At 46.6% G+C, this 13,932-nt stretch overlaps 5 protein-coding genes across 5 annotated transcripts; 2 read left to right on the top strand and 3 right to left on the bottom strand.

Moving 5' to 3' along the window:
- Window positions 1-1,354: 1,354 nt before the first annotated feature.
- Window positions 1,355-2,878, bottom strand: LOC118077822 (histone H4). Its single transcript, XM_088661228.1, has one exon. The coding sequence runs from the start codon at window positions 1,746-1,748 to the stop codon at window positions 1,437-1,439; it is 312 nt and encodes a 103-aa protein (XP_088517354.1). The 5' UTR covers window positions 1,749-2,878; the 3' UTR covers window positions 1,355-1,436.
- An 855-nt stretch (window positions 2,879-3,733) lies between these two features.
- Window positions 3,734-4,601, bottom strand: LOC118077816 (histone H2B 5). The gene has a single exon (XM_035101544.3). The coding sequence runs from the start codon at window positions 4,492-4,494 to the stop codon at window positions 4,114-4,116; it is 381 nt and encodes a 126-aa protein (XP_034957435.1). The 5' UTR covers window positions 4,495-4,601; the 3' UTR covers window positions 3,734-4,113.
- A 296-nt stretch (window positions 4,602-4,897) lies between these two features.
- LOC118077794 (histone H2A type 2-C-like) lies at window positions 4,898-5,920 on the top strand. Its single transcript, XM_035101522.3, has one exon. It carries the CDS (start codon window positions 4,953-4,955, stop codon window positions 5,340-5,342), a length of 390 nt encoding a protein of 129 aa, XP_034957413.1. The 5' UTR covers window positions 4,898-4,952; the 3' UTR covers window positions 5,343-5,920.
- A 536-nt stretch (window positions 5,921-6,456) lies between these two features.
- LOC118077782 (histone H3) lies at window positions 6,457-7,430 on the top strand. Its single transcript, XM_035101512.3, has one exon. It carries the CDS (start codon window positions 6,662-6,664, stop codon window positions 7,070-7,072), a length of 411 nt encoding a protein of 136 aa, XP_034957403.3. The 5' UTR covers window positions 6,457-6,661; the 3' UTR covers window positions 7,073-7,430.
- A 5,369-nt stretch (window positions 7,431-12,799) lies between these two features.
- On the bottom strand, window positions 12,800-13,502 carry LOC118077804 (histone H2A type 2-C-like). Its single transcript, XM_035101533.3, has one exon. The coding sequence runs from the start codon at window positions 13,451-13,453 to the stop codon at window positions 13,064-13,066; it is 390 nt and encodes a 129-aa protein (XP_034957424.1). The 5' UTR covers window positions 13,454-13,502; the 3' UTR covers window positions 12,800-13,063.
- Window positions 13,503-13,932: the final 430 nt, after the last annotated feature.

Raw genomic sequence — 13,932 nt, 5'->3', positions numbered from 1 at the left:
AGTAAAAGTTAGTTGAATAGAACCCATTATTTAATTGCTGGTAAGATATTGCTGGTTATGGGGGAGGGAGCAGGGAGAGAAATTTACTTCAAGCTCTCCTCCCCTCTTGTTTCTCACTGGCCCTGCCTTGGCTGTGATCCTGTTTGCACTCACCAGCACTACACTTAGAAGGGAGGCATTTCAACTGACAAATCTCAAGATAATTACTAACATGGTCAGCTAGTACCTCCTGCCTAGAAGGCTCCACAGCACAAGCACAGATAGCTTACTTTGTCTTGCAGCCAAGGCATGCAGAGAGGGGCAGCGAGGGCTGCCGCAAAGCCAGAATATTATCCTCCTGGCCAAAGACCAGAGCTAGAGAATGCAAATCAAGAAAAAAGAAATGCAGCCAGGACAGCCATTCTGTCAGCACATGCCAGAGCTGGCTTAGCGCTTAGTGCCCAATAGCCTGACAAGAGCGCAGCCCCTCAGATTTCTATTTATTTTGATTGATTGGGGGGGACAACCCCCCCCTTGGCTGCGCCCGTGCGAGGCGGAAGGAAGCACAGCATTTCTGACAACTTTGGACAAGCCAGTGGGAAAAATCCGAAATAAGAAACGCGGGCAGAAAAATCGTATGTCTGAGAGAAAGGAATCCAGCTCCTGTCATAGTCCCTTTTTTCACAGCGAGGGAGAAGGCGCAGCCCGGATCTGAATCCTGACACACCACCACGCTTTCCCACTCTGCCGCGAGCGGGCGCCTACGGACCGCCTCGGAACTACTTATCCCAGAGTGCTTGGCGACGGCATGACGCAACAGGTTCTCATTGGCCAGACAGCACAAGGTCACAAGGAGTCGAACAAAGAAATTGGCACAAAGGCTGCTGGGAAATGAGGCATCGCGGTCTCCTGCACGGAGACCCAGGCTTTTGTTCGCCTGCCTGCCCGTCCACCTTCCCCCACCCACGCTTATCACCGAGGCCCAAAGCAAAAGCCCATGTTTGAATGCGTCGGGAATCCTCCTGCGGCTACTAACCCAGTTTGGGAGCCTTACTCCCTAGTGGGGTGACAATGAAGGAGGAGCAGAGTTATGCGCAAAAAGCCCCTTAGAGCCGTAATGAAAGGCTGCCTTCCCTAGAAATTTCACTGAAGAACCAGTAAGGTGTTTTTAACTCAAAAAAACTGTCAGAAGCGGGAGACACACACACACAAATTCAAGACTATTTCTAATACTATTTAAAAAGAGAACATAACTGTCAAAGGCCACCGCACATACCAAATTTGATTTACGAACGTAACATGTCGGACCAATTGTAAAGCAAGCAACCACTGCTTTTTCACAAGCTTCTATCCCTACCTTGTTAACGTTAGTAAATGTGGGAAATTCAGCTTTTTATGAATGAGTAGGTGGCCCTTAAAAGGGCCTTTGGGTATTTTGTCGTTCGCTGCAGGAATATTTAGCCGCCGAATCCGTACAGCGTGCGGCCCTGGCGCTTCAAGGCATAGACCACATCCATCGCCGTCACAGTCTTCCTCTTAGCGTGCTCCGTGTAAGTCACGGCATCGCGGATGACATTCTCCAGGAAAACCTTCAGCACGCCCCGGGTCTCCTCATAGATCAGCCCAGAGATGCGCTTGACTCCTCCACGACGAGCCAAGCGGCGAATAGCAGGCTTCGTGATGCCCTGGATGTTATCGCGCAGCACCTTGCGGTGGCGCTTGGCGCCCCCTTTCCCAAGACCCTTCCCGCCTTTGCCGCGACCCGACATCCTAGAGCTTCAAATACCTTGTAAACAAACGCACAAGGAAGGAGAGAATCGGCTAATGCAAGAGCAAGAAGAACTCGGGTGCATTATATACTCTGTAAGCCGACCAGAATGAAGTCTGGCAGTCCCAGGGAGGCGGTGCTACCTAACTGCGCCTCTCTCGCTATAGGACACTGCTCATCAAATGAGCAGCGGGAGATTTTCAAAATGCCCAATCTCAAATTGCCGCTTCAAACTGAATAATTTGGCGCCGTTCCTTTGCTTTTGAGTCTGCGGAGAAGATAACGCTCTCAGGTTGCCCCAAAGGAGGCAAGAGAGCAGACTGAAACAAGCAAAAAATGGATACAAAACTGCCCAACGGAACTCATTGGTCCCTCCCCTGCTTATTTGCGCTACTTTGTTAACAGAGAGCAAATTGTGAAACTGTTGCAAGATAATAACGATTGATAATACCTTCGATGAAAAAGTCGGTCCTCTTTCTTTGACGCTGTAAATGAAGTTTAGGAATGAGAGCAGCCTGCGACCATGTGCATTTGTGATAAATTATTTTAACACTTGCATACAATTAATAAACTACGGAGACGCCAAAGACACCTTAATGTAAGCCGTGCTATCACCTATTGAGGGGGGGGGGATGTGTTTTCTTGCAGGAGTCCTGTGGAGAACACCATGTTTTCAGTGGAAACTGGTGCATATGTAATTTGTGTTAAAAACTGTCTCTGCTTTGATTGCAATGAGATTAAATTCAAACGTGTTTTGGAACATGGATGGAGGGGATAAGCCCAATACAAAAAAAAAATCTGGTCCTAATTCCTACTTGGTGTGCTTAAGTATTTGATTTCTTCTCTCTCTCTCTCTCTCTCTCTCTCTCTCTACACACACACACACACACACACACACAGGACTTTGGAGAGACAAGTGTAGTGTAATAAAATATGAATTATGGCACCAGGAGTTGCCTATTCAGATCCCTGATCAAACTTGAAACTAACTGGACTACCTTGGCAAGATTTTCTTTTCAGTAGTAGTTTACCACCTACACCAAATCTACCTTCTTGGACTGTTATAATAAAGTGCTTCCCTGTGAGCCTCAGAGAAGCAGGATAAAGTTGTGGTAAATGCAAAAAAGTGCCCCCCCTTACATGCCATCACTAGGGGTGATGTATAAGAACAATGAAGATTAACTTAATTTGGACAATTCAATTCCAGAACATGAAAGTTCTGCTGCATCCTCGTTTTTAATACAGACATATCATTAGCAAAACCCATAGGCTACATCCAAATCAGGGCTTCTATATTAAATACCCTGTAATTTAAAACTTGCGAACCTTATTCATAATTTAGTATCAACTCCTTCAGTAGCTCCTCATTGTGACCTTAGGGAGGAAGAATGTCTGTCATAGGTTGCAAAACAAATGTCAGATATACCTTTATTTGCCTCCCAATTAAGGATTGCACTTCATGTATGATCTAGTTCAGGCATCCCCAAACTGCGGCCCTCCATGTTTTGGCCTACAACTCCCATGATCCCTAGCTAACAGGACCAGTGGTCGGGGAAGATGGGAATTGTAGTCCAAAACATCTGGAGGGCCGAAGTTTGGGGATGCCTGATCTAGTTGAGATTCTTGAATCACAGAGGGTTGGACTAGATGACCATCAACAACCAGACCCACTTTACAATTCTGTGTGTGTATCTTGAAGAATGTGGAGTGTGATACACAAAAACCTAACACCATAATAGGCCTGAGGCTCTAAGATACCAGGGGACATTGTTGCTAAAAACTACCCTTTGGGAAATTTGTTACAGACGAACAGTAATTAAAAATGTCACATTTAGCTACTCACAAAAATTATGTAGAAGCTTGCCCAAAAATTAGTAGTCTCTATTGTAAGTGCCAGGCCTAGCTATCCTGTAGCAAAGTTTATGATTCCATCATCCAAAGCACATTCTTAGCATATTCTTGATTCACCAAACTCAACCAAGTTGATGGTATGAAGCTTTTTAGTTTTTGAAAATACTATGCATAGCTTTGTGAAGCACACCTGCTCAAGGCGTATTTGAGCTATGCTACCACTCTAACCTGCAAGTGGTTTTTTTCCATAAACTGCCCCACCTAACTTGGTTTCATGCAATATGGGAAACAATCACAGAAATCAAATTATAACATAATGAAATGCCTTATATGGAGAGTGTCTTTAGAGCACCATCACAAATGTTTTCACTTAATAGTTAATAAAAATTGATGTGCATTGTCAGCATTTATTGGAACTCCGGATGAAAAATGACTCAAGCTCTTTTGTGAGAAAGTGGGTGGCTCTTAAAAGAGCCTTTGGGTTATTGAGTTCTTTGCTAAGCAGCACAATCTGCTTACTTGGAGCTGGTGTACTTGGTGACAGCCTTGGTGCCCTCCGAAACCGCGTGCTTTGCCAACTCCCCAGGCAGCAAGAGGCGCACGGCCGTCTGGATCTCCCGAGAGGTGATGGTGGAGCGCTTGTTGTAATGAGCCAAGCGAGAAGCCTCTCCGGCAATGCGCTCAAAGATGTCGTTCACAAAGGAATTCATGATGCCCATCGCCTTGGAGGAGATGCCGGTGTCGGGGTGAACCTGCTTGAGCACCTTGTAGACGTAGATGGAGTAGCTCTCCTTGCGGCTCTTGCGACGCTTCTTGTCGCCCTTCTTCTGCGTCTTGGTCACCGCCTTCTTAGAGCCCTTCTTGGGAGCGGGAGCTGACTTGGCTGGTTCAGGCATTCTAGCAAAAAAAAGTCTTCGCTCTGTAGAAAATAAAAAGCACTCGAAAACCACCTTCCTCTAGTCACAGCGGACTGCAAACAGAAATGCGGCGCTGCCAATGTCAGACCGTCCTCTATTTAAAGGCCCTTTATGCAAATGAAGGTTGCTGGGCTAACATATTTCTATTGGCTGCCGCGCCTCCTGATATCATCTGCGCTGCGCGCGCACATGCAAATTATAGGACTGTGATATTCCCGTTCCTATTGGAAGAGTACCGTTTCCACTTCTGTGGTTGGTCAGGTCGAGAAATGTGCTTCCTCATTGGCTTGTGGCTGCAGGACGCCCGATGAACCAATAAGAAATGGTACCTGCAAGCACTAGGAAGGCATAAAAGGCCCCCTCCTCGGTTCTCACTCGTTAGTGCTGCTTTTTGTACTGTGTGTGCTGTGTGTGTTGCCCAAGTCAGTGACGACAGCATGTCTGGCCGTGGCAAGCAGGGAGGCAAGGCAAGGGCCAAGGCGAAGTCGCGCTCGTCGCGGGCCGGCCTGCAGTTCCCCGTGGGCCGCGTGCACCGTCTGCTGCGCAAGGGCAACTACGCCGAGCGGGTGGGCGCCGGCGCGCCCGTCTACTTGGCGGCCGTGCTCGAGTACCTGACGGCCGAAATCCTCGAGCTGGCCGGCAACGCTGCTCGCGACAACAAGAAGACCCGGATCATTCCCCGACACCTGCAGCTGGCCATCCGCAACGACGAAGAGCTCAACAAGCTGCTGGGCAAAGTCACCATCGCCCAGGGCGGCGTCCTGCCCAATATCCAAGCCGTCCTCTTGCCCAAGAAGACCGAGAGCCACAAGGCCAAAGGGAAGTAAACCTTGACTACCCCCCAGAAGGGGGGAAAAAACCCTCGCTGAACGCCGAACCCAAAGGCTCTTTTCAGAGCCACCCACATTTTCCAGAAAAGAGCCGAGTCCAAGCTGTTGGTGACTTTGGAAAACAAGTTGTGTTCTTGTATTTAGAACGGGATTCAAAATATTCCTAGCTCTTAAGGTTAAATTGTATTAACCCGCGAGCAACAATTGACATTCCACCAAGTTAGGTGAAGCTGAGCCCTTGTTTTCGTTGTACTTTCCGTGGTTGAGAAAAGTATTGGCTGTTCGGGGTATCAATACCCTTTGTTAAGGGATGATGTCCGACGTGGATCATGCAGTCGTTACCCGTCCCCATTTTATATCTAAAATACACCTTGGTACTCCAACAAATAAATATTAGAAAACGAATTGGCATGCCAAGGTAATACCTCGCTCCGAGGCAATCTGGCTTTGATGCAGCCTGAGAAAGAATTGTGTGTAACGAAAGAATACTGACACATAGTATTAAAAATACTCTTTGACCCTGGTATTTTTACTGACTCCCCGTAAAATAAAAGGATTTGTCGGTAGCGGGTACGATTCTGAACCAATCATTGCGTAGCGCGGTTGTTTTTTTTTTTTAGCCCTATAACTCCGCCTCTGCCTGTTAAGTTCAAAGAAGCCTATTCAGCTGCACATCACAAAAGATGCTGTTGCTCTTTGACCCAAAAACGGTTGTCACACTATAGGAAAGGTGGGGGTTTGAATGCCCTGTGGTCGCAGGAATCTGGCTCGTCAGCCTTTTCAGCTTTTTAACGGCAGCATCTTTCAGATACGCGCTATTTATCGCGCCTGCGAGGTTTGACTACAAATACATAAGTGTTTTTTAAAGAATGAGTCTTTGTTACGAGTCCAACGTTAAGCGTTTCCCTCTCCTGACTGAAACCAAGAACATCTCCCATATATTTCTGGGTCGCTAAACACTGTTTCACTCCACACGCATGTTATGTGTTGTTGTTTTTTTACTTTCACAACAACCCTGTGAGGTAGGATAGGCCGGGAATCTACCCCCCCCCAACCAAAAGATAATTTATAGGTCACGTGCTTAGGATCCATGATATAACTGGAGCACCTTCCAGGCAGAAGGTCTCGGAGGAGACGGAGATCGCCAAGGTGGCCTACAAGCCCGGGAAATTCAAACCCCTGAGCCGATACGCTCGCGTTCTCGGCCAATCAGGGAAGGAGGGTTTCCCTATAAATTCTCGGCTCCCAGGTTTTCTCCCCCGATTTGCATCCGTCCTCTCGGAGAGTGCTGCTGTCTGGCTGCTTGAGGAAGAGCGATGGCGCGGACCAAGCAGACTGCCCGCAAGTCCACCGGAGGAAAAGCCCCCCGCAAGCAGCTGGCCACTAAGGCTGCTCGGAAAAGCGCCCCGGCCACGGGTGGGGTGAAGAAGCCCCATCGCTATCGCCCGGGCACCGTAGCCCTGCGGGAGATCCGCCGCTATCAGAAATCGACAGAGCTCCTGATCCGCAAACTGCCTTTTCAGCGCCTGGTAAGAGAAATCGCCCAGGACTTCAAGACGGACCTGCGCTTCCAGAGCTCTGCCGTCATGGCCTTGCAGGAGGCTAGCGAAGCTTACCTGGTGGGTCTCTTCGAAGATACCAACCTGTGTGCCATCCACGCCAAGAGGGTCACCATTATGCCGAAAGATATTCAGCTGGCACGCCGTATCCGTGGGGAGAGGGCTTGAGCTGCTTCCCGGTCGCTACAGCACAGCTGGAAATAACCCAAAGGCTCTTTTAAGGGCCACCCACATAACACAAAAGGGAGCTGTCTTTATTTCCTACCCAGTACGTTTGCATTGCGCAATCCAGGTGCACGGAGGCTCTTCGCGTCAGGTCGGCAAGCGTTTGGGCACCGGGCATATATGACATTCAGTCTGATCGTGTGCATGTTCACACGGAAGTCTTACTGAGACTTCTGGGTAAGTGGCTATAGGCTTTCCAGCCTTAGTGGAAATTTTGAGCTGGAAATCCCCTCCTTTCAATAGGAATGGGTGTGCATTGGTTGCCACCGGTCAGGATTTCTAGAGAAATAAAATTGATTGACTTCATTTTAAGATCCTGATTTAATTCAGTGACATATTTTCTATCCGTTAAAAGCACACAGAAGCTGGCATTTCAAAGCCAAGCAAAGAGAGGAGTCTTTTTGTCTGCCTCTGTAGGTCTCTTGCACTGTTTGAGCCCAACGCCGCGCATCCATTGATTTCAATGGGCTTCAGCATTTTTTTATTGGCCTGATCCATTCCAGGTCAGGAAATCCAGGTGCAGATTGGCACTTGCTACACTGTTCAAGGAGGGGGAGGGAAATGTATATAACACATTTGCTCCACTCTAGGAACATGGGCACCATTGTCTGTTTTGTTTTAAATATTTTGCATGCCTCAAATGCTTCAGTTAGGGACATAAATACTCTTAATTTCTTACAAAGAGCATGTTGATGTTTATAAAAATTGTAGATGGCAAGCACACTGTTCCTCAGAGGAGCAATGCCTCATTGAGATGTGACCTGGTATGGTCCATGGGTAAAGGTAAAGGGACCCCTGACAGTTAGGTCCAGTCGCAGACGACTCGGGTTGTGGCGCTCATCTCGCGTTATTGGCCGAGGGAGCCGGCGTACAGCTTCCGGGTCATGTCAGCATGACTAAGCTGCTTCTGGCAAACCAGTGCAGTGCACGGAAACGCCGTTTACCTTCCTGCTGGAGCGGTACGTATTTATCTACTTGCACTTTGACGTGCTTTCGAACTGCTAGGTTGGCAGGAGCTGGGACTGAGCAATGGGAGCTCACCTCGTCGCAGGGATTCGAACTGCTGACCTTCCAATCGGCAAGCGCCACCCTGTCCACTCCTAAATGTAGTGCTTCTTTCTTATTGTTTCATTATAACTATGAGTAGGCTGAGGGAGACATGTACCTATAATTCTGATACTGTATTTCATTACCTGCTGAAAATGTTCATTTCACCAGGTGCTTTCAGAAAACACATTTGTTTGCAGAGCATGGGATTGTAGAGTTGGAGGGAAGGAACCCTGAGGGTCATCTAGTCCAACCCCCGGCAATGCAGGAATCTCAACACACATGCCCGAGATGCTTACTGTATTCTCAGGGTCATGGGTTCAAGACCCACATTGAGGGAAAGTGTCCAGCATTGCACTGGTTGGACTAGATGACCCTTGTGGTGCCAACTCTACAATTCTATGTTTCTGTGGTAATCATTTTTTTCTATATTTTATAGTTTTATGATCCTTCAATGCTTTCATTGTACCCCACCGTCACATTTTTTAATGAGCTGGCAGTTTAGAAATATTCTTATAAATAGATGAGAAAAGAAATTCCATTTGAAGATATATTTTTTTAGTCGTTTAGTCGTGTCCGACTCTTCGTGACCCCATGGACCAGAGCACGCCAGGCACTCCTGTCTTCCACTGCCTCCCGCAGTTTGGTCAAACTCATGTTCGTAGCTTCGAGAACACTGTCCAACCATCTCGTCCTCTGTCGTCCCCTTCTCCTTGTGCCCTCAATCTTTCCCAACATCAGGGTCTTTTCCAAGGATTCTTCTCTTCTCATGAGGTGGCCAAAGTATTGGAGCCCCAGCTTCACGATCTGTCCTTCCAGTGAGCACTCAGGGCTGATTTCCTTAAGAATGGATAGGTTTGATCTTCTTGCAGTCCATGGGACTCTCAAGAGTCTCCTCCAGCACCATAATTCAAAAGCATCAATTCTTCGGCGATCAGCCTTCTTTATGGTCCAGCTCTCACTTCCATACATCACTACTGGGAAAACCATAGCTTTAACTATACGGATTACAGGGGAGAATAAAAAATGGATGAAATTTTAAAGGGTGGGGTGCAGAGCTTGCTACATGCCTACCTTGTTACTTCTGAAATGACCAAGTCATGCTTTGGGTGTCTTGATGAGCCAGCCAGCTCATTAGCAGTCTGCCCTTTGCAGCATTCCCAATGCCCACATTGCCATTAAAACTCAAGGAAGGCAGCATCGGGGTAGCTCCTCTGATAGGGATTTTTTTTCAGATCTGGAGCTTGCAGCAATGTTTGATGGAAAGAAAAGCACAGACACCACCCTTGACTGAAGCAGCAAAATGGAAGCCTCTTTGGCAAGTGAAGAAAACTTGTGAAATGGGGGAAGAGATTGTGGCAGAACAATACGTCAAGGCTAAAAGGTAGTGGGAGACAAATCTTTAAAAGGTAGAAATAAAAGAATAGCCCAAGGGTCTAGTGACACTGGTCTATATAGTGCGGCCCTCCAGATGTTTTGGCCTGCAACTCCCATGATCCCTAGCTAACAGGACCAGTGGTCAGGGAAGATGGGAACTGTAGTCCAAAACATCTGGAGGGAGGGCTGAAGTTTGGGGATGTCTGGTCTATATACTAAGATGCCTTTGAAGTGGCTCATCCACTTCTTGGTCAGGGCTGTACTTTTCTACATATTTAGTAACTTTCTGCTGCTGGTGCTGCCTTGAGAATAGAATAGCAAGCCCTTTTGCTTCTTGAAGACAAACCACTGCTTCAGTGTGTGATGTGGGCAACCAAGGCCTTGGAAATCTGGAGGCTGCTCTGGCAACTAGAAGACCCAGAGGGCCACTTCAGTCTACTTTTTTGTTCACTAAATTTCCACTTAGGCCAAGGCTTGCTTGCTTGGTAGCTTGAGAAAGGAACTGCTCTTTAATCCAGAGAATTTGCAACAGCATCTTTCCTTGCTCTTTGCCACTCTTGTGAGCTTTGCATTTCTTGTGTTTGAAGAACCAGAAAACAAGATCAAAAACATCCCATTAGAGACATCCTGTGTTAAATGGAGAAGCACATGGGACTGAATAATTGTCGGCTAGGATATAATTACTGTTTTGAAACCAAATAAGATGGTGGAAGCTGGCTGAATACATGTCATTGCATAAACACCCTAAGATATCAATTCAGTACTTTCCTAACTACTCTCATTTCCTATCTCACTCTATCTGGATAAATATAAAAAAATTGTGCAGTAGCACCTTAGAGAGATTGCTTTTGCTGTTAATGTTGTGCAAATGCAGTACAGAGCTTCATGTTTCAGCCTCCTGTTCCAGGTCTCTTTGGATTCTTAGGCCAGTAGTACACAACTAGGAGCTCACTTTAAGACTGATCTTGCATTGTTAACTGGGCCTCTACCTTCTGATGCACACCTGAAATAAACTCTCCAGAGGGTGCAGTAGATCATGTTCAAATATGTGATGAGACAAATTATAAAACATCATTTAAAAAAACCAAACCATTTAGTTCAATTTACAAAAGTTAGTTTCTCCATGTCAGTACAATGGTTTTGTCACTGCTTGAGTTCACCTTATGTGCAGACCAGACAGCTGCAGGTAACAGGAGCTGCCATCCAGAATGTCCAGAGGGCATGAGGTTGGGGAAAGCTAGATTAGTTATTGAAACAAAATTTACATACCACTTATTTGAACAAAATACATTTGAAATTCTTCATTAAAATATTGTTAAAATCATTAGAAACAAGTTACATTAAAAATTAAAACCAGTAACTGCACAACTCTTATACTTTAAACTAGATCACATGCTAAAATTACATGGCTAGGTAGTCGCAGAAACTGAAAGGTTCTTAGCAGGCGCTGAAAACAATACAAAGGCAGCATCTGCCTAATATCAATGGGCAGTGAGTTCCAGAGTATAGGAGCTGCCACACTAAGTAACTGGTTTCCTGCAAGTGCAGAGGAAACGCTTTACAAGTGCCAGTTTTGCAAATCTAAATGGTATGTATTCTCTACTGATGGCAGGGTGTACTTTGGCTGAATTGGCAAATTGGTAAAACTCTACAGATACATGGGGGGGGGGGGTTTCTCCATTCATTCACTTTCCATTAGTGCCTCTGTTCATCTGCAGATGCTATATATCTGGGGTCTAGTGCGAGGGCTTAAAGGCATCCATGGCAGCAGAGAAGCAGAGTGTGGTGACCAAAGTTGATGGACAAAATAGTTGTCAAGGAGAGGGGCAGTTTTTTAATAGTGCAGCTTCTTCCACCCCTGCACCTCTTCTACCATACCCATTTGGACAGGGCAAGAGCCTTTGGCTTCCTCTTGCATCTGTTACCCATACCACTAAAAGTAAAACAACAACAAGAAGAAGCATTATTTGCACAATTGCTGACTTTATGCTGTGTGTGTGTTTTCTCAATTTTCCATCCTGTGTTTTGAAAAGCAGCTCTGATTTTTAAAATGGATTCTTTTGCTTGACAAATTATTGTTTGTGCTTCTTTTCCCACAATTCCCATCTTGCCAGTCCCCACAACAAAGCAGTAAACTAAGTCTGGTAGAAGTTTGATATGTCCGAAAGGCTCAAACAGGTCACCTGGTGGAATACCATTACTGCACTTCCTCCCAAATCTATTGGCCATATCCACAGCTGAATTTTAGACTCAACTTAGATACAGTATGTTGTAAACAGCACCTTCCCTTCCCTGACACAAGGTGAAATAGTACAGTACTGTATTCTGCTTTTTCGTGCTATACTCATTTCCCCAAGGCCCTCTGCCATGTATTTGGTTATTGGGGGGGGGTCCTCTAAATTATTTGCCTTTCCAGCTTATTAAAATTCATGACTCAAAGCCGAAGCATAGGATATAATTGGTGTAAATACATCATCCATGTGATGATCTTGCAGCAGTATAATTTGTATGTTAAGAGAAGAGCACTCAAAGGGTGCACTCAAACTAGATCCTTCAAAGGAATGGGGATCTGCCAAAATATGCATATATTCAACAAAGTGCTTCAACAGCTACCGGTAGTTGAAAACATTATATGGAGGCAGGAACCAGACCATGCTCCAGGACATTGGGGGAGGGGGGCGCAGACACACAGGATTCCTGCCAACACACCAGGTGGCTGCAGCCCAAACATGCTTTTTCATCTTCCATTTCACTTTCCCCAAATCATTCTCCAGCTAGAAAATGGGCAAAAGGTCCCCTAATGACAGGAAAGTAAAAACACCTGTGCTAGGGGAAGGATTGCTCACCAAATCTTTATACTGTAGTGCTTTAGAGACCAACTACCGGTAAGTTTGTTCTGGGTATAAGCTTCCATGTGTATGCACACAAAAACTTATACCCGGAACAAACTTACCGTAGTTGGTCTCCAAGTTGCTACTGGACCATTTTTTTATTTTATTTTTGTACTGCAGTAAGACCAACACAGCTACCTACCTGAATCTAGATTTATAGTGCTTATTATCATTCTTTTTACACTTTGAGACAGGTTGGCAGCCAAGTGTTTGGGTGCTTCATGTGCTGAAGTTGACAACAAGTAATGTCCAAACTGACAACCTATCACATTCCCAGCACCACATATGTTTTGTTAGGCTCAGGAGCTTATCCAGAGGACCATGACAATACAGCTGCAATTAAAACTTAAGAGTGCAGTAGATCAAAGACATCACTTTATAGAAAGTTGTCATCTTTGATAACCATGAATATCAGCAGCAAAAACAAATGAAAAATGATTTGAAAGCACACATGCCATATGACCTCAATTTCTACAAACTGTAGGAAAGGGGAAAGCAAGGATTGTTGAGGCAACAGCAATCAGCCGATTGCCAGCTCTTTTCTGGAAGGTGTGGGTGGCTCTGAAAAGAGCCTTTGGTTCAGTTTCAACGAGAACTGCGTGGCCCAGAAAGAGCAGCTTCACTTGCCTTTGGCCTTGTGGCTCTCGGTCTTCTTGGGCAAGAGGACGGCTTGGATATTGGGCAGGACGCCGCCCTGGGCGATGGTGACTTTGCCCAGCAGCTTGTTGAGCTCTTCGTCGTTGCGGATGGCCAGCTGCAGGTGTCGGGGAATGATCCGGGTCTTCTTGTTGTCGCGAGCAGCGTTGCCGGCCAGCTCGAGGATTTCGGCCGTCAGGTACTCGAGCACGGCCGCCAAGTAGACGGGCGCGCCGGCGCCCACCCGCTCGGCGTAGTTGCCCTTGCGCAGCAGACGGTGCACGCGGCCCACGGGGAACTGCAGGCCGGCCCGCGACGAGCGCGACTTCGCCTTGGCCCTCGCCTTGCCTCCCTGCTTACCACGGCCAGACATGCTGTCGTCGCTAAATCCGCACAATTTTTCTCTCTCAAGCAATCGAGCCAGCTACGGAAAGCAAAGCCGGAGAGGGGCTTTTATACCTTCCGAGAGGCTCGAAAATGACGCTTCTGATTGGCTGGATCTAGAGTAAAATATAAATAAACCAATTGGGAAAAAGATTTCTAAGTCAGCACCAACCTGAGGGGGTGGGACGACGCGTTCATTCAATTGGAAGTGGGAAATCGCAGGCTACTCATTTGCATGTGCGCGCACAAGTGGGGATGAGCTTAATAGCCCTCTCAGCCAATAGAAAAGTTGGGGCGTAACAGCTCCCTGCTCCGATCTTCCGCGGCTTGTGCTTCAGTCGTCTGACAGAAGGGGTGGGAGTGTTTCTAATGCGTGAGGTGTGCTTTGATGAATAAAATACAGTACAGTAGTTTAAGTTATGCCGCGAATACTTGTTTCTGTCGTGTGCGCGCTAAATTTCGCCCTAG

Source organism: Zootoca vivipara, chromosome 2 (assembly GCF_965207765.1).
Source record: "Zootoca vivipara chromosome 2, rZooViv2.hap1.1, whole genome shotgun sequence".
NCBI classification, from domain to species: domain Eukaryota; kingdom Metazoa; phylum Chordata; class Lepidosauria; order Squamata; family Lacertidae; genus Zootoca; species Zootoca vivipara.
This window is presented reverse-complemented; position numbering and strand designations above follow the sequence as displayed.